Source organism: Ammodytes marinus, assembly GCF_949987685.1.
Source record: "Ammodytes marinus genome assembly, chromosome: 21".
NCBI classification, from domain to species: Eukaryota; Metazoa; Chordata; class Actinopteri; order Uranoscopiformes; family Ammodytidae; genus Ammodytes; species Ammodytes marinus.
Genome location: NC_137225.1, coordinates 9174012 through 9194850, shown reverse-complemented (window position 1 = coordinate 9194850; position 20839 = coordinate 9174012). Strand labels below are relative to the sequence as shown.

At 42.6% G+C, this 20839-nt stretch overlaps 1 protein-coding gene across 1 annotated transcript in view; it reads right to left on the bottom strand.

The window, feature by feature from the left end:
- Positions 1 to 20839, bottom strand: part of pola1 (polymerase (DNA directed), alpha 1) — a 64686-nt gene that overhangs the window by 7368 nt on the left and 36479 nt on the right. The window contains 3 exon segments of the mRNA XM_080050638.1: positions 103 to 199; positions 7236 to 7352; positions 17720 to 17851. Of these exon segments, the coding sequence (XP_079906764.1) occupies positions 103 to 199; positions 7236 to 7352; positions 17720 to 17851 (346 nt within the window).

Here is a 20839-nt window from a genome sequence, read left to right as displayed (position 1 = left end):
TAGATATTAATCCTTTCACAAATTGAAAAGTACTTTTGAAAGTTAGGTACAAGGCCTTACAGTGCAGTAACAAGCTACATACGTGTGAGTGCATAGCCTTACCTCTCTCATCAGTCTGTAGTACTTTGGCACAGGCGTGCTCCCAGTCAAAGATGAACCTGTAGAAGCAGAGCTGGTTGTACAGGGCCTTCTCCGAGTACTGTAGAGAAAACACACACACCAAGACCAATACACATTAAAAGACTGGTACTTTGGCAAAAACAAAAGGGGAACAACAGTGTTGAATAATTTGATGAAAGTTATGGCAGCAAAACACCTTCCTGTGTTGCGGTGGATAGCAAGCTTTAGTTTGGGTCAGCCCAGGCTGTCCCCATACTTACTTAGCCTCCCATAATTAATAATGCCACATTCACATTGTTCGTTACCTAAACTGCAGGTACCTGCAGCCCACCGAAACCCAATGAATATAACTGATAGCACATTTTGTTAATAACCCAAGAAGAAGTCAAAAACGTGGTAGCAAAATGACTATGACAGGCAGACATGTATAAACGAATGATTTCCCAAGACAATATTGGGATAAGTATTGGTATTGGGGCCAATCCAGCGGCGGTTCGTCCATAGAGGGCGATAGGGCGACGTCCTCCTTGAGCCATACCAGCAAAAAACTAAAAAATAATAAGGATAATAATAATGATGATTTTTTTTTTTTCCGTATCTATAATCATAATTTATTATTTCAATACAGTTTTTACCTGCATCTAAGTCTGAATATCATTGTACAATCAGCGTCTGTGCTCTGTACCGTCACTCTGGGGCGATTTCGGGCTGGTTGAAAATCGCCCTGAGCGATCTCATAGACTTCAATGTAAAACTTTTTTTTTCAAACTGCAAGCCTCGCAATGCAATCTCTGGGGGTTCCGGGGGTGCTCGCCCTAACATGTTGTCGTCATACGTACAGTAAACAATGAACCAATTACAGTGACTGATACAGTCACATGTTCGGTCTGCTGCCCTAAGCGGTCATATTCAAGAGTCAAGACCAATGTAATTAATATCAACTCAGGCTAGGCTGGCAAGCTACTTGATCATGTCATTAAAAGGACTAGGTCCTTTCCAGACAAAATGTAACCATCAAGCAAGTATCTACCAAGATGGATTGGGGGATCGTATAAACGCAGATTTTCACGGGGCTCGTTTGAACGGATAAGACGAGGCTAGCAGGATGCTAAGGAGCTAACGCTCTGTCCTGCTGCCGCTGCATGATGATTATGGACTGTATAATGGCTTTTAATCCATCCTGATGGCAGCACAGACACCGCATGGATAACTTCGGGTGTCACCCCTATGCATCATCTCTCAGAAAAGGTAAAACAAACATTAAACATCAATCTGCATATGGACGAGCCAGCGCCGTTCAACAGCTGATCCATAGACTGTTTGTTTACTCTGACAGCTGCTGTCCGTCCGACATAAACCCACCTACCAAGTAACGGTGCTGTAGACAGCATGGACATATAAAGAAAGGTAGACAGTAGTAATGCAAACCAATGTGATGATTGCACATATGCTATGCCAGCATCCATTTTTGTTTAATCAGAACACAACTGTCAAGTCAATCAGATTATTGTGATTAATTGTAGAGCAGGTCTCTTAACTTTTAAAGGAAGCCTATCTGAGGAGCACACTGGTAGATGACAAGTTATCTGTGATGGCCACAGCCGGATAATTAAATCATTTTAGAGCTAAAATAATTTTATTTAAGAAATTAACTAACTTAATGTCCAAAAATACTGTACAGTACAATGCTTGTCTAATGTTGCCAGAGTGGTTATGCCAGATGAACAGGAAAAACAAACTGTTAAATGCAATATGACATTGTCATCATGGCAACAATTGCCCCCCCCCCTGAGATTATTGTCAGGAGCCGCCACTGGGCCAATCACAGCATATTTGAATTGAATGGTATCAGCTTTAATAAAGAAGATCAAAAGTGGTTCCCTTCACTACAAGCTAAGCTCCGTTTTATGCAGACTATTAACTAATGAAGTTCTAATTTGTCTCACATGGTCTGCTCTATATTTTTAAATTCCCTCGTTTAACATAAACACTTACAGTACGTCACCACTTGTTGGATACAGTTAACTACTTAACCCACTTTATTTCCTTTGTATAAGTGAGTCATTATACCCCCATTATTTTAGCCTAATGAGAGTGGAGAGTGTGACACTCAAAACAGACGGATAAACCCTGTTTAGCAGTTGGAGCAACAACGTGACTCTACAAATGTGCAGCACGCTCATTCGACTACACTTCCCTGAAAACATCTCCCTTCCTCCCTGTGACACAGTAAAGCAAGAAAACAAATTTGCTTGCTTTGTTAATCTGCACCGCAATTAAGTGGAGCCACATGACAGCCTGAGAGAGAGAGAGAGAGAGAGAGAGAGATAGATAGAGATAGAGAGAGGATGAACAAAACAGAGAGGCGGGAGGGAAAGAGAAGAAAAAAGGGTAGAGATACAGGAAAAGGTGAGAGATAGAGAGAATGAGGGGCAGTGAGGAAGCGAGAGAGAAAAAGAAAAAGAGGGGATCAGGCCTGAAATACCCTCCCTCATAATAGTTTGTTGTGATAAGCCATTGTGAGAGAGGCATGCGAACAGCCGAGGCTGTCAATTTGATTAGCCATTATACTGCATGTTTAATTGCAGTTATTGGCTCGTCATTTCCCTGCCACGCTGGAGAGGGCACGCTAAGCCCCGACCCCACACTGCCATCAGGTGTGCGCCGAGTGCTTTATTATTACCACCAGGAAGAATCCCCTGACAATTCCTGTGTGTCGGTGTCTGCGGTGTGAGCCAGTGAAGTGAGTTTTGTGTGTGCCCATTATACCTGCCAATCGACAGTGTGCGTAATTGTAATTTCAGTTTTTACTGCTGCGGCATAATCAAGTGGCAAGAGTATCTAATGCAACTAAATTCAAACCATGTGATGGGGGAATGCGAGTGTGTGTGTGTCTACATGGGTTTAATGGCTTTCTATGGCTGCCCACATGGCACTCACAGCTGTTGACCGTTGATGCACTGCCTAGTCAACAACCAAACCATGCACATCCCATAATGGAGCCTCGGTTACGGTTGCCAAGGTTGAACAAGCTCGCTCGGAACACAAACAACGCAAATCACTTCTTCCTTTTGAAAATTAAAAACACACAGAGCACCACACACACACACACACACACTTTTTCTCTCAAACAATGTAATGCTGATTGTGGGCGGGCCAGTCGCTGCATACAGATTGACTGACAGGTGTCAAAAAAGGCGTGGCTAAAATGTTACAGGGTTGTTATTGAATTTAGGGCCCCTCAACCCCACCTCACTCTCTTCCCTACACACCCACCCACCCACACACACACACGCACGCACGCACACACACGCCTACCTCGTTCTTTCAGCTCGGCGCTTTGTTCCTGCACTGACACCATTTCAATTTGCTCCACAAATCTGCAGCATTTTCAGCCTGACTGCCTAAGGAGCAAACCAGCTGTGAAATTGCCTCTCTCCCGGGAGCGTAGGACCCCCCCAGCCCCCACCGCGTACCCCTTGCTCCTTTGCCTCCCTCTATCGCCGGCTGACTTCCCCCACCACTACTCGCCACAGACCAACACACATCCCGGCGCATGTACACACGCACAAACAGTTAGGCCTTTAAAAAAAAAAAGGAAGAGAGAAATGTGTGTACATAGGTGAGAGAAAAAAAGACAGATGGATGTATGGAATAAAGAAAAGTGAGAAATAAGAGAAAGAGGCTTAATCATACAAATTGATCCAAATCACAGTGCAACAGTCCGAAACGGCTCGCACAATTTAAAAAAAAAGAGCACTCAAGGCTTCCTTGGATTCTTAAAAACACCTGTCTCAATCTTTTAGGGAACACACACACACACACACACACACACACACACACACACACACACACACACACACACACACACACACACACACACACACACTAGCCCAAGTACACCAGTGAAGCAGTAAATGAAAAAGTAGTCAAGTCCTACAATATGGCTGTGTGTGAGAATGTGAGGGAGGTAAACTACAATAACAGAAACAGTGCAGTTATGGTGGATGGAAGCTACTGAACAACTGCGACCATGCAGCGCCTTGACATAGATAGGGGCTTCGGAGAAAAAACATAGCAGAGACAATGACACAAACAGGGCCTCGGCGTCACAAACACACACGTCCCTATACTCTGGCAATAGCGATAGTAAATAGCGAAGCCACAATATCCTGAAGCCCCTCGCACGACTGCAGCTGTGGTAAAGAGCGAGAGAAAGAAAAAAAACCGGGAGGGAGAAACAAACATACATTTTGCCTCAGCTGTGAGGCCACACGGCTTTAAAAACTCTTGAGCTTTTTTAGATGCGATGAGCGTTATTGCCGGTTTGTGGTTAGTCACAGCCGATCAGCCTCACAAGACACCGTAATGAGTCAATATATGTAAATCTTTACTAGGCAAACACGGCGGGGAAACAAAGGCATTTAACTGGTGCTCTCGCCCCGCAAAGCCTCCAAAACGATTCAGCGCCGGTAATTTCTCCCCATTGAAAGGCATAATTGCCTGCTATTTGAAGATATTCATGCTCAATTTTTGAAATTAATTTCAATTGGAGGGAAATGTAGAAATGTCAGCTCCAGTGAAAGGGATTTGATTTCAATTATCCTCGCTCAAAAGGACTGTGATTTCCAAATACACTTAAGCAAAATTATGACAAGAATTTTTGTTCGGCGAAAATTCAGTGTTTAAAGAGCGATTAGGCGATAATGGGGCAGCTTTGAGGCGGCGGTGAATGCAGCCGTCTCCCTCTGAAAGGCACTCAATTATCTCTGATTGCTCCCGCTATAATGTATCAAATAGAGATACCTGCTATTGCCGTAATTTGTGTGAAAATTAACATGCCGCAATTTCCACTAGAGGGAAAAAGGGAGCTCTAATGGGCGCCTGAGCGTACATCAATAAAAAGAGAGAGACAGAAAAGGGAGGGCGAGAGGAGAGAAACAACGAGCCAAGAGAAGAAAGAACGAGTGGAAGAGCTAAGGAGGGAGGGGAGGGAAAGGAAAACGAAGATAAAGGCCAGGAGCACAGGGAAGAAGAAGGCATTGAATAAAAGGGAGGAAAGAAAGGCAAAGTCAGGACAGAGATTTGAGAAATGGCCCATTTGAGTTAAGCGCTGCGGAGCAAGGGAGGGAGGGACGAGAGAGATAGAGAGCGAGAGAGAGAGAGAGGAAGAGAAAGAAATTTAATTTACTGAAAATATTACAAATTGCACCTGTGCATAACTCCCCCAAATTACCAACCAATCAAGGCAGAGTGCCTATTACTCTCCCATTACATGGAGATCAGATCACGCTCTGAGTCGGTGTCCAGAGAGGGAGGGAGGGAGGAAAAAGGAAGAGGCAGAGAGAGGGAGAGAGAGAGAGGGAGGGAGGAAAAAGGAAGAGGCAGAGAGAGGGAGAGAGAAAAGGATGGAAGGAGGAGAGAGGAGAGGCAGCACCCACAGCGATGGTAAATGTACCATGATGTAAGAAAGAAAATGGGGGGCAAACGAGACGGTCTTTTACAAAAGCTCCGGCACAGGCAAGAGTGTTTTGAGTGTAGCGTGCACAAAGAAGAAAAACCCTCAGTCTTTTTGGCAGTTTTTTTTTTTATGACATTAGCTTAATCATTTGTGATGATCATGACAGATAAAAGTCATAAAGGTCAACTTGGCCAGAGCGATCCAGGAGCCCGGACTGTGGCTAGATGAATGGAAATCTTATTGAGCTCCTAACAACCCAAAAGCTTTAATAGCAAGTACATCTACCCCCAGCTAAAAACAGCCACAAATGGCCTCTCAAACACTTTGCATAATCGGCAGCAATTTAATGTGTAAACTGCCGGGCTATTAATCAGATAACTGTTACCCAATACTTAATAAAGGCAGCGTAAGCCTTTTTATGAATCGTGTTTTACCAATTCCCTGGGAGGAAAACCTCTCTTTTCTGAGGGTGTTCAATTGTGACAGTCAGCAACTATTTATTAACTATTTATTTTGGTGCCATACAGTCAATGAGATGGGCATGTGAGAGCATAGGTGTTAACCAAGTAGTACAAGTAAATATTATGTTGATTGAATGTAGTTTTTCTTTAGATGATATTGGTAACATGCAGCCATCAGATACAGCAGTATGCCTTTGAATCTATTAACCTACTCATATGATTTATTTGTATGGAGTAACATTACGTTTTTTCCTTTTCATACTGTATAGGCAGTGCTGAGCTTGGCCACTGTACACCTTATTGGATACCATCAGTCGTCCTTCCTCACGTACATACAAATATGTTGTGAGAGAGTGACTGAGGAGCAGGTTCAAATAAAGAGAGGCTACAGGTTTTAGGGCAGAAAAGGTGCTGGACACACACACACACATTTTTTTTTATTCAGCCTGCAGTTTAAAGTGCCACGGCCCCTTCAGGCACATCAATGGCCGCCTAAGTGGCTTCAGTGACAGCAGAAATTGGCCTTCTGGTTTACAACCTGTCGCCACAGAGTCAGACACAGCAAAGCAGCCGGGTGGAGGGTGGGCAGTTCGTTGCCAAGAACGCAAGATAAAAAATAGAAATAAAGGAATTGACAAGAGAGAGAGAGAGAGTTAAGGCAAGGACCGAGACAGGAATGATAAGAATGGGAGAGGAAGAAAAAAAATAGATTGAACCGTCACTCTTAAATTGAAAGGGAGTGTTTCTTTTAAATCCAGTGGTCAAGCTAACAAAGCGTTCATAAAGGCGGCTATCGCTAGAAGGACAGATGCTTTTAATGGTTTAACTACATATCGGCTACGAGTGACATGAAGGCAGGGCGTGTGAGTGAGTGTGCGGACACACTGTCACACAAACGCTGGGGGGGGGACAAAGGAAAGATGACTTATCAGGGTGTACGTAATAATAAAAGTAACAAACTTTATGTGTGTGCGTGTACTGTATAAAGGGATATGTGATCCTCATGACTTAACATGTACAGCACATATGTGAGGGGAGCGACTTCAGCTCCATAGCACCATCACCTGGACAAAAAAGCCTACAGAATTCAAGTGTGTGCATTCATCTGAACCTCATTTCTTTCTTTAACCAAATATGGTCATTTGGCATTTTCATGTGTGTTTTGTTATGCATTTGGTTAGTTTGTGGGTTACCTCTGGTCTGAGCGTGGCCCGGGTGCAGGCGGGGCAGATGGGCCCGTGGCGGGAGAAGGCGATGGGCAAACGTCTGGTCCTGTTCTGGCAGGCCTGGTCCTCACACACCAACCAGCCCTACGAGTAAAGCATCACATGTTACACCTTCAACCCACTGGGAAACCTCATCAGCAGGTAGTGGATTAAAGGTGGTGTCAGCAATTCTGGAGAATGCTTGTTGTCAACATTTCTTTTAGGCATAGTCAGTGAATATCCACTCAGTCAACAACCTGTCCGTAAAAAACAACAACAGTAAATACACAGCCTAGTCTCTGTACATTGGCATTTTGCTAGCTACGGTGGGCGCCCTTTGTTAACATTCCCTTTGTTAACATACCAGTTTCAGTTCCACCTTTAAATCAGTCGATAGACAGAATTCATTCAGAAAATCAATATGCGAAAATACACTCTTCTAACTTCTCCTGTTTGCTCATTGCAATTTCATGATATTCAGAGCAATTCATTAAACTCTTTAAATTTCCATTTCAGCAATACTTTCCCTTGGCTTTTCATGTCCAAACGCTCACATGAACAAAGTGTGTCACCATCAGACACATGAACATAGAAGGGCTGCGACCCTACTGGATTACTGATTTGTAAAATTGTTTGTGTCTTACTTTGTTTTGTGGATTTGTTTGTTTTGTTTGAAAGAAGAAGAGTGAAAAAACTAAAAGACTGTTGTCACATCGAGACACGTTAAAAAGCCTGGTAATGAGAAAATTCTGCTGGAAATTGTCGCTTCCATTTAGCAACTCTAATTCTAAACAAAGATGACAAGAAAAGTAGTCAGAGGGGGGGGAAAAAGGGTTGTGAAAAAAGAAAGAGGCAAAGACAGGGGTTAACATCTGACTTCACATCCCTCCCTGCCCTCTCTCTCTTTCTCTCTCTTTACATTTGAATGTATCTTCAGCTGCCGTGTGTGTGTCCTGCACGGTGGTGAGTACTACTTGTCAGACGGGCAGAGCGGTGGACGGCCAAAACGGCAGTAGTTAGGACCCCCTGTGGCGAGGCAGTGACCCTGGGCAGGTGCTGTAGTCTTACCCTCTCAATCTCCCCTGTATTCTTCCAGACCCCCCCTCCACCCCTCCCTCTGCTTCTTATGCCCTGTCATTACTAAAGGGAGGAGGGGAGGAGGGGGGGTTTAATGCCCAACTAATGACAGAGCATAAGACCCACCGCCATCAACGCCTTTTCCTTCTCCCCCCCATCCATCCATCAATCCCTCTTTCCATTCATTCAAAATAAACCCCCTCAAAACCACTGCACCTGTCTTTCTATCCACATTACACACACACACAAAAGGCACGCAGTGTTTCTCGGATTGATTTTTGTTATGTTTGGCTTCTGTCTCGTGTCCTGATCAGTTTTGAGCAGCAGCAGCTACAAAAGAAATGGTAAAGATATTTTTTTCTCTCTTTCTTCTTGGACTTCGCTAGCACATAACGCCTTCCCCTCCCACAGTGCGAAAAACCTTCAATAGCCCTTGATGGCAACAATCAACCAGAGTAAACTTAAGATTGTTTTAATGGACAAGTTTCCTGCATTAGTTTCCACCAAAGTTGACTATTTAAAGTGACTCTTAAAAGGACAAAGAAATACAATGGCACAGAAGAATGTATTGAGGTTGATGAAGGTTTCTTACAATGCGAATTGAAGATAAAAATAAAATAAAAGAGTACGTTAGGATTTTTCTACCACAAAACAAATGTGTCCCTGTCCGAACCTTTTCATGTTTTATTGTTTTTGATCACTTTGGGTGTAATTAAGATTAGGCACTGATCGACAGAAACTGTACTCTATTAACATATTGAAATTAAAGTACTTTATAACACTAAACTAAAAATCGACCTTTTTAGTCAATATATAGTAAAGGCACCTTAAGCATCAACTATGTGTAAGCGGATGGGTTTGTTCTTCCTTAACACACCAGGTTTTCTGAAAAATTACTTAAAACAAATTCCTTATGTAACCTCTCAAACGAAAACAAAAAAGTACTGGCTGCACTAGTGATGACATCTGAGATTAAAGACTCCTCCCTTGTGTTGATCGCTGTCAAACTAAATCCTAATTACGCCCAGTGTGATTTTGAGTTGCAAAACAACACACATACAATTTGATTTGCTCCAAGAAGGGTGAATACTTGAGCACAACATTTACCAGTCAGATGAGCCACATCAGGCCATAACCATAGCACGATGGCCAAAGCAGCAAATGCCTGCTACTTGCAAAAGCTTCTGAGGTAGAACTACATTTACAGTTATAATATAGTCTTTCTGATGAAGGAAACACTTCCAGGCCCCATGAGCGAGGCTGAAAGAACCACAATATCATTCCTCTGTTAATCTACTCCCTTCACCACCCCCTATTTTGCCCTAATGGATGTTTTTCTGGCATGTTGGGATGGTGACATACTGTATATTTTAGCTAAACTCCAGACTACCTATTTGTATATGGATTTGATGCTTTAGGTCGCCTCTTAACAAATGATCAAACCAAGATTATTATTTCCAGTAATGTAGAGATCTAAAAGAAACCCCTTTCTGCATGCATGCGCGCACACACACACACACGCACACGCACACACACACACACAGAGCTGATCTCTTCTAAATTAAAAGCAAACACATGCCCACACAAACACACACATATGTCCCAAATCAATTAGAAAGTCCCAGGGTTCACAGCTTTACCCACAAACCCCGGCGCCCAGGACTAATTATCTAAACACCTCTGCCGCTCCTGTACAAAGGGGCTAAGCATCATGGGAAATGAGAGCGGCTCAGCGTCTCTGATAAAGACACGTGCAGGACAATGGTTGGTAAAGGAAGGAGATAAGAGAGTATGAGAGTGTGTGGGCGGCTGCTTTTTTATTTGTGTGTGTCTGTATTTCTTATGACACAAGCCGTGGCACACACTACTTTTCCCATGGGACTAACAGGAGGTACCAACACACACACACATTAATCGCTTTCAATTCACATGCATTAAAATGAATTAATAAGACATACATCAAAGAGTCAACACACACACAACTGTGAAAGCTTAGCGCAGAAGAAGTTACCCACAATGCTCTTGTGCTACTGAGACCCACAGCCCATCAACACAAACACACACACAAAAAACTAATTGACATTAAGTGCAGCAGACCCAGAAAGAAAGGACTTCAAAACAAGGAGCACGTGGGGAACGAGGCAGGAGAAGAAAGTAGGGAAAAAATAAATGTAATTGAGGCATTTAAGCGGAGCGAGGGATGGGGGGGGTGTACAGTCGGACATGAGAGAATAAAGGCTCATAATTGCATAATTATAGCAGTGGATACCTGACACGCTGAATGCAGACGTCAAATGAGTTCCACATAATTTAACCAAACAGAGGCAAGACCAGGCCACGACAGGGCCCACCACGAAATCTACCCTCTCTCTTCTGCTCCTTTGTTTTGCTTGTTTTAACCCTCTCTCTCTCTCTCTCTCTCTCAAAGCTCTCGTTTTCACTGCACTGACAGTCTGATACTCACAATCCTCTCTAGTACTGTACTCTGCTGTTGAAGCTGCAGCAATATATTTACACAGAGTGATATTAACGAATTATCAGCGAGACCGTTTTTTCTGACTGAGCTCCTTAATGGAATGGCTGCTTATGGGTGATGAGACGATTTTTTTGTTGTTGATACAATCAGCCCAAATCAATTTATGACAACTGCGATAATTGATTAATCATGTAAGTCAGATGTGAAGCAAAACATTCACGTGTGGAGTGCTGGTCAAAACAGAACAAGCAATCAGTACACATCACTTTTGGGAGATTTACTATTCACTGTAGGTCTGGGCGGTAGGACAGTATCATACCGTGGACGCTCTACCAGGATAGATTTGGCCATACCGTTTATACCGCGGAGAAGAACAGTTCATGTGGCGGGAGGCAGCTGTCCCTCTGGGTCACTACAGTTACACTACAGTAACACAACCGCGCCACAGGGGGCACTGGGCTGCAAGACAGCTTCTCTACCCTCAGCGGAAGAAGCCTCACCCGTTAGCTCTAGCTGTTTAGCTCCTGTACACCACTTACAGTTAACAAACCAACTCTGTGTCACGGTGGCAGAGCAGCTGGTATTAACGGTCAAAAAAGTTAACGGACAAAGGAAACTTGCTACTGTGTGCGGTGCTTCAGCGTGCTGTTGCCGTGACACAGAGTTGGCTGGTTTTAAGCAGCTTACTACATGGGTTAGCTCTCGTGAGCTAGCTGGCTAACACTGACATCTCTGGCATCTATTTAGTGCTGTTATCTCTGGAGACAGCCAACAAGGCTGGTTTCATGTTAACTTTAAAACATGTCAGACTTGAAAATGGGGTGAAATTATTACCAGACATTTGCGCACTAGTTTATTTTGACAGCTTTTTTAAATGAAGATGAGCAAATATTGCAGGAAATTCAAGTATTATTATTATTATTATTATTATTATTATTATTATTTTATTGATATACTATCAATTGAAAAATGTAGGCTACACATTTGGTTGAGGCTGTCTCATTTTATTTTGCAATGACTGACTAAAGCCAGACTGGTGTGGTATTTTACACCAGTTTCTCTTTTAAATGGAAATTGAAGTAAAAGATGAAAATAATCTAAAGTGATTAAAGTACAGTACACTTATTTAAATCCATTGAGTTTAAAGGAAAAATACTATACCGTGATATATATCTATACCGTGATATATATCTATACCGTGATATACAATTACCTATACCGTGATATATATCTATACCGTGATATACAATTACCTATACCGTGATATAAGATTTGGTCCATACCGCCCAGCCCTAATTCACTGTTTTCATTTATTCACAGGTTTCTGACTATTATCAATCAAAATGTATTGGTTGACAATGGACAAATTCAATTATAATGGAAATTGCAATTAGTGAGAGCTCTATGTTCAACCCTCTTCCATCTTTTTTTCTTCTTCTGTAGTCAGGTATCGTCTTCAAATGTGCTCGTTTTCTGTCCAAAAATCTTCACTTAACTTTTGATACGTCTAAATTATTCACATAAGAGCAACAGCGACTGGAGAAATGTTGGCATCATTTCCCCTTTAACAAAGTGGAGAAGCCTGCCTCTTGTGACATGACTCCGGTACCAGAGGAATCCACCTTCCCCACACACACACGCGCACCAGAAGAGCTCTCCCTGCTTTTTTGTGCTTCAGTAGTCAACACTTCCAGCTCTAAAGCGAATGGACCTAAAAATCGGTCTACTTCACAAACACACACATACACACTCTGTCTCACACACATACACGCACACACTGAATGGGGCTCAAACGGTTCCACTTTGTACCTCCTCCGCTTAATCAAAGCTTCTCTATTCAACAATTTGACCTTTTGTTCAAAACAGGATTATCACCTTCTCTGCTCTTCATTCACCCTTTCTCTCCCTCCCCTTTTCTTCTCTTGCCCCTCAGCCCGTTTCTAGGGGCGACCTGCACGACGAGGGTAATTGCAATAATTTGTTAAATGCCATGGCAACGGTGGTTAGATGGGAGGGTTAAAAAAAAGAAAAAAAAAGATAGAAGAATTGGGTGGTTCAGGAAACAAGCAAATCTCTCATTTCGCCAAAGACAGCGGGATGACAGGAGGAAAGGGTGAGAGAGCGAGAGCAAGTGTTTGCCCATTCTCAGGGTGCTGGTTTATTGATAATGGTAGGGATGAGGGTGGGGGGGGGACAGGAGGTAATTTCGCTAATGATTAATGTCTCTTTGGTCCTAGCTTAGGACACCAACACACATACAAGTATACTGATGTACACACACACAGAGGTGCAGAGCTTTCACTCTATCGGGCCGGACAAACAGGTCTATTTGAACTCTCCCTCGGTCTGAAAGGAATCCTTAATTACACAATATTACCCCTCTTCATTGCCCCGCTGTGTGTGCTGTGTCCACTGCTGTTCCAGTTGTGTGTGTGTATGTGCGTCTGTGCATGTGTGTGTTGCCGTGTTAGGTGTAAGTATTCAGTGGTAGCAGCTGTTTCACACATCGTGACAAAGGGGTTGAGGGGGACTCGCTCCCCACACATTCACCAAACTAATTGATTTCTGTTCAGCACTGTGGGAGAGTAACCCCCACTTACGCACACACTTTTACAGACAGTACATTCCACTCGCTCAAGACCAAGGTGTTAGAAGCTACCAGCAGAGAGAGAGAGAGAGAGAGAGAGAGAGAGAGAGAGAGAGAGAGAGAGAGAGAGAGAGAGAGAGAGAGAGAGAGAGAGAGAGAGAGAGAGAGAGAGAGAGAGAGAGAGAGAGAGAGAGAGAGAGAGAGAGAGAGAGAGAGAGAGAGAGAGCTCTACAAAGACAACACAGGAGTCCAGTTTATTCACTCTTAGGCAGCCTCAGTTTCTACCAGTCAAAATAAGTTTTTAAATGTACCAGAACAATCCAAAATAACAGCGCATTAGCATCTTTTAAAAGCAACAGAGAAGTAAAGTGAAGTCCCAGAATCTTAATAACGCAATATAGCAAACATCCAAAGACAATGTCTATTTTTTATTTTACGGTGTTCCATATCAGAGGCGTAATAAAAATATATAGTAGTCAGCAAAACAGAGCAAATGTTGAAGCAACACAGAAATGTCATGTATTCATGAAGTGCGACTGCTGATAATGGCCTATCTGCTAGCTATAGTGATCACAAGATGAGATGTATCCTTGGGCTAAAGGCTAAACTCAGCGGGCTAACATACAGTGAGGACGCTAACATGGCAATGCATACCATGCTCACCACCACAGTTAAGAGTGTTAGAATGCTAACATTGGCTTATGCTAGGAATGCTAGTTCTGGTGGTCCAATCAGATTAGTCAAATTTCCACACAGGATTACCATAGTAAATCATTAGCATTGATGCCATGAGTCTGCTTTAATAGCGTATTCATGATACAAGTCATTTGACATGTAAAATGACCAAACATTGTTGTGTTACAACTTCTCAAATATAACTCTCGCCAAATGCAGGTAAATTTAGTCTAAGACCCTGTTTCCACCTGGGATTAACATCTGACTTTTTGAATCTGTTACAAGTGGCCAGCTCTCAGTCCGTGTGTTCCCACTTGTATTTTCAAATGTGACTTATTTGTCTACTTGTGATCCGATTCCATTTACCCGCGCTGTATTTAAATCAACACATCATTTCCGTTTGCATTGCTGTTTTTAACCGATGGGGTTCAAACAAGTAAACATACAGGTCTGTACAGTGCCACAGTTTTAATCACATTTGCTATTAAAATGCATTACATGCGAAGATAATTACAAGTCTAGGTTGAAGAGATAGGCTACTGTCTCATTTAGACAAGGAGGAGCGATGCACAACACTGCTTAGAGGGCTCTACATTAACACTCGCCAAATGCGGGAAATATCATAGATAGTATATAAAAGTAAAAACTCTTAGGCGAGTACGTTATTACGCCACTTTGGCTGGTGAAAGATGTGTGTTTGCCGGGCGGCTTTTCTAACGTCTGATACACTCTTGTCACCACCACCAGTACACGGCTTTAAGCAGTTAAGTTACTTTACGTGCGAACAGAATATTTCCTGTGCGCCTTCACATTAAAAGCCCGTTACTAGCCAAACGCGAGTTGACTTTTATTTTTAAGCGGATAAGAACAGGAAGTCGTTGCCTTGCAGCTCTCCGTGTTTTCAGATTTACGCGGTGAAATGAAACCAGAGGACAGAAAGCTTGTCATTTGCAATACTGGCGGATGCAACTAACGTTCATGAGGCTTCTATAAAAGCTGCATGAACGCCAGTGATGCACTTTTAACGTATTTCCGCTCAGGCAGGGGGCAGCAGTTGAGTAGGAGGTCCCTAAAGTGGACAAGAGTCACATTGGTGTTTCCACTACCAAACGAATGCAGACACAACGGTCACAACCGACGTAAACCACCTCCGAATGTGGTTTTTGTGATCCGATCTCAATGCGTCTTGAGAGTGTTTTCACCTGTAGTTAAAGCTTTATTCATGTGATCCGATTACAAAAGTCAGATGTTAATGCCAAGTGGAAACGGGGTCTAAGCGAGTAGTGAGTTATTGAGACCACCCACCACTTTGGCTGGTAAAAGATGTGTGCTCTGCCAGCTTTTCTACTGACTAATAAACTTGTGCCACCACCAGTAATGCCCGGGACACGGTTTTCTACTTTAAAAGCATTTCACTGGCCAAACGTGAGTTGACTTTTATTTTGAAGCAGAAAGGAACAGGATTTAGCACAAACACAAACCCCTTTGCAACCCAGCAGCGCTCCAGTCACTAGCTAGCATGTCTTGTTTCCACAAGTTCGACGCGGTGAAAAAAGAGGACAGAAAGTTAGTCATTTACAATACTTGTAACCCTAAGCTCACACCAAAAGCTTCATGAACGTTAGTGCCATTCATTTTCGGTTACTGTAAACATATTGTTTACATCCGCTAAACTGCACGGGAAGAGGTATATCTACTAGGCTTCAAGTGTCACCGCCAACTACCGGCTTGGCATGCGTACGATTTCGGACCGTTTCTCCAAAATCGTGTGCATGGAGAAAGTTGAACGCAGAAGTTTTTAAAAACGTAAAAGGATTTTTTTTTTGTTTTAGTTTAGCGAGACCAGTGTCGTGAAAACATGGCCTTAAAGCCACTACGAGTAACATGGCACGTTGGCGTCCCCTTTGGACAAAAGCGGTAGTATTTTTACAACGCCCGCTGTCGCAAAGCTGTTTCCTAGCGCGTGCCAGGCGCGCGAGTGTGAACTGAGACGGGAGCAATATAGTGCATGTCCGTGTGTTGAAAGTGTGAGGACTCTTTTCGGCTCCGTGAGAGTGGTTTTGACACTGCATCAACTAATGCCAGTCACTGCCACACACACCTGATTGCAATGAGTTGAGTGAGCAGTGTCACCTAACTACTCTCTCTCTCTCACGGAGCTGAAAGATTACGTGTCCGACTCCTCACAGAAAGCGAATGAACGAGAGACGGCAGTTAGTATGGATCACGATGAGGTAATGTGTTTATATTGTTGTAAATAATGACTATTTCAGATAATGGTTATCTGATGATGGTGAAGCAAAGCAAACTTTGTGTTAGTACCAACCGCTCATTCATTTAGGAGTAAACACTGCAGTCTAGTTTCGATCTCGTGAAATTGTATACACGTTGCTTGGCAACGCCCTGGTCCCGCCCGTAGCCTATATCACTCTCCCTTTTAGCTTTTCTTCATTGCATTTTTTCTTTGATGGTTCAGCCCCGTTATCAGTCATTATGACGACAAATAACTGTCTCAAACAAGGCTCCCGCTCCCCTTCCCTCACCTGGAGGAATAGGCTTCTCAATTCACGTTGCTGCGCCACACTGAAATCTGCGACCAATACGGATATGTGACCATAGAGCCTGCACGAGCGAACCGAAAATCGGACTGGGTGTGCGACCAGACCAAAAGCAGTAATAAAAACTATTTAAAAACGTCTTTCTTTGCACTGATGGTCTCGTTTGCTGTTAAAGGTAATTTATGATTATCAGAGGAAACATGAGGCTGTTTAAAAGATATTTAAATGTTACTCGTAGCCGCTTTAAAGTGACCTTGAATTATTTTTTGCCATGTCTGTATTTATATGAATTCAACAGGTATTTGATCATATTTATGGTCATATGTTTATCTGTCTGTAGATCGGATCCATACTTGCACACCTCTTGCTCTTGGGAAAACCTGAACATGCGTCCCAATCTATTAAGTCAAATACATTGACGTTTTCCCAGACACAGCATTTAAAATTTCAAAACTGGCAGTGTGCGCATATCAAAATTGGTATTCAAGGTAAGAATGGCCATTTATGTATTTTCAGGGATAATGCTCCCTCAAATGTGCTCTTTGGTCAGCGCAGTGCCCTGCTGAGGTCTCTCTCTCACGTTGTGTTAAATACAGTCCAGGCCTAAAGAATGACCATTTATGTATTTTTCAGGGATAATTCTCTCTCTCTCTCTCTCTCTCTCTGTGTTAAATACAGTCCAGGCCTATTGTAGACACTTCATTTTCATTAATTGTATTTATATAGAACATGCTGATGGTGGTTTGAAAACTGCCACAGTGCTTAAGCTTAAAATATGGCATTAGTGGAACAAAGGTTTACATTCAGTAAATCTTTTTCTCTGAATTGGTGAAATAACTGCAACTTGAACTAAATTCAATTCATCTGAGCCTTTGGAGAAAAAGTTTTTTTTTAAATAAGAGAAGAGATAATTACTCATCAGCTGGCCAGCCGGCTACACTAACAAGTCACCACATTAGACACTGAATGGAAACTAAATGTGGTTAAGGAAGAAACACATGAATTCCTTCCTGCTTGTGTTTTTCAGTGTTGTAATATTGAGTGTGTAATATGTATCTAAACCACCATTTCAAACTGATATTCAAACAGAATTACTCACGGAGTAGTATTTTTTGACGTGGCGACGGATGTCAAGTAGCAGTTTGTTGCCGATGTTGACAGCATAGTCGATGGGGCTGCTCCCACAGCCGGTGTGACAGCATTGCAGCAACCCGGGCTCCAACTTTAATCCCTGAGAAGAGAGAGATCATGTGTCATGACAACAGATTCATTCATATGCACACAATATCATCAGCTGTAGCCATCAAGCAAAACACTCAATGAAATAACAGACGGCAGTAACGTTGTGTGCAATCCAGTCGAGTGGTTCAAACAAATACTGTAAATGGGTTCAAACTTCTGCACTTAAACGTGTTGATTGACAGGACAGCCTGCAATGTTACAATGCTGCATCAGGTGCAGCCGATTTATCTTGAAAACGTGTGAGTGCAATCAGGTGAACACCATAAACATAAAAGGACACACTGGGCTATATTACTTAACCAAACCAAAATAAGAATCTAAGAATTGTGTGCATCATCAAGGATTGAAAGGTGTCAAATATTGCAAAGCTGACATTAAACCGTTCCTCAGATTCTTGTTTAACAATTCTAATGTAAGCCACAAAGTCTCATTTGGGTAACTGTAATAAAACTTAAGAAATGGAGTCGCAATGTCGTCATGCTCCTTTTAAAAGATAAAGTTGATGTTACTTAACATAGGAAGTCAGGAATCTTCTACTTTACCTCCAGTTTTTATTATCTCTACAGTTTGGAGCAAAATGCCCAATTTTGTAAACTAAATTTGTCTTAGCTGCAAGTTGTATGATCACTTTTCGATGGCATAATCTTGAAAGGGCCAGTGTACTCTCATCAGAATGGCTTGTCAATTAGTTGCTTTTTGCCTTTGAGTGTGGCCACTTGAAACGACTTTGAAACACATGATTTCAAACAAAAAAATTCACCTTTAGCAGCAGCGTTAGCATAATTTTAAGATCACCTTGGAATTTGTAGTTCACCTTTCACATTTGTTGAGTTTTTTTTTAATAGTCTGTAGGTAAAGTGACTGTTACTACCAGTGGCGTGGCGTGGGGATTTTTTTTGAGGAAGCCAAGTGAGACAACACCTTTAATCTACATGTTTATTGGAAGGTGGGGGACAGAAAAGAGTAGGCTACGTCGCAGCTTGTATTTAATACAAGAGCTATTATAGCGCCTGGTCACTTTACCAGGACTTGCACATGCCTGTAATCTGTCCGACACCGCTCGTTCGCTCTCTCTCTCTCACTCACTCACTCACACACCTCCTAATCGTTTTATTAAATTATACATTGTATTATAAATGCACCCCCCACCCCGACCGGAATGCACAACTAGCCGCTTAATGCCCAATACAGATTCGAATTCATTCACAATATAATTAGGGGGCGTTTTATAGGCTATTTTAAGTTTCACGTTCACGTGAGACACGACTCACACAATCAGTTATGTGCTTGACATACACACATACTTTCTATACATCCTTTTCGTTTAAGAGCTAGGTCACTTTACCAGGACTTGCACACGCCTGTAATCTGTCCGACACCGCTCGTTCGCTCTCTCTCTCTCTCTCTCACTCACTCACACACACACCTCCTAATAGTTTTATTAAATTATACATTGTATTATAAATGCACCCACCACCCCAACCGGAATGCACAACTAGCCGCTTAATGCCCAATACAGATTCGAATTCATTCACAATATAATTAGGAGACGTTTTATAGGCTATTTTAAGTTTCACGTTCACGTGAGACACGACTCACACAATCAGTTAGGTGCTTGACATACACACATACTTTCTATACATCCTTTTCGTTTAAGAACTAGGCCAAATGTTCATTATACAACACTACTTAAGACAACCCAGAACAACTTCAGTGGATACCAATGCAACTTAATCAAGGCACAATTAGCAATAAAATAACACAAAACATAACATATAGCTAAACGGACAGTAAAGGGAACAGTTAACCCGCGCCGGGAGAAGGTGTGTATTTTACTCACTATTTGTAGAGGAAGGCCATTAGCTGAAGATTGCCGCTACCAGCTAGCCACTCGGTGCGGACATAGTTCTCCTCCCTGAAAGTGCGATAAAATTTCTTTCTCTCCACACGCATTGGCCTGCCGTCAGATTTGATTTTTAACAGCTCCTCAATTGGCAGTTTGGTAAAATAATTTTTTACTAAATACTCAAAATCTCCACCCTCCATAACTGTTCTTGCTAATATGATAACAATGCAAACATGCTAATCTCCCGCTATTGTTATTGTTGTTAAATTTCAGTGACGTTGATAATGATGCTTTGATTTGATTGGTGTGAAGCCAAGGGCCGAGTGGCTTCCCTTGGCACCCTCCTGACCAATCACAGGAGGGCAGTGTCAAGACAATAGCCTCACCTGATTGGTCAATCCTTCTTTCTTTTTTTCACCAAGGGATGCCAGCTCGGGCTAGCTTCCTCGCAGACATACAGTGTGCAGTATCGTGTTTCGCCGCGTCTTCAGAATCTAAATGTAAAGGGGCGCCGTTTCGCGCATTGTGAAATGCTCAATGAGAGGAGAAAAATGGGGAAGAAATGACAACAACACAGCACCAAAGAAATACCGAAACTGTTAATAAAAATGTTTTTATTGGATGACAACTACAGCCTAAAAAACAGGGAAGCCTGGCTTCCCTTGGCCTCCGGGAGAAAACGCCACTGGTTACTACGCTCTCAGTGCCAGACTCACTCCCAGCAGATTTCTTGAATGGTGCATAAAGGCCAGGACACACCAGTCCGACTCGTTCCGACTACCCAAAAAATGGAGTCGCCGTTTCAGGAAGCTCCAGTCTTCCCGTCGCGGCCAAATAACACACCGAGACGACTGCTTATTTTCCGTACGCTCTGCGCTTGCGCGGGACGTAATGTCTCCACAACAGCAGGCGGCGCTAATCTGTATTGTGGCCCGAAAAAATACGAAAGCCGGAAATGATGGGACAGCTCTCTAGAGCATAAACATAGATAGAAATACGTATTTATATTTATGGACCATAAGAGCACAATTTTTAGCAGAGAGTGTTGAGCATGGTGTCGAGCAGTCAACAAGGGTTGATGCATGCGAGTACTCTCAAAACGAAACGAACAAACACATTAAAACGATGGCT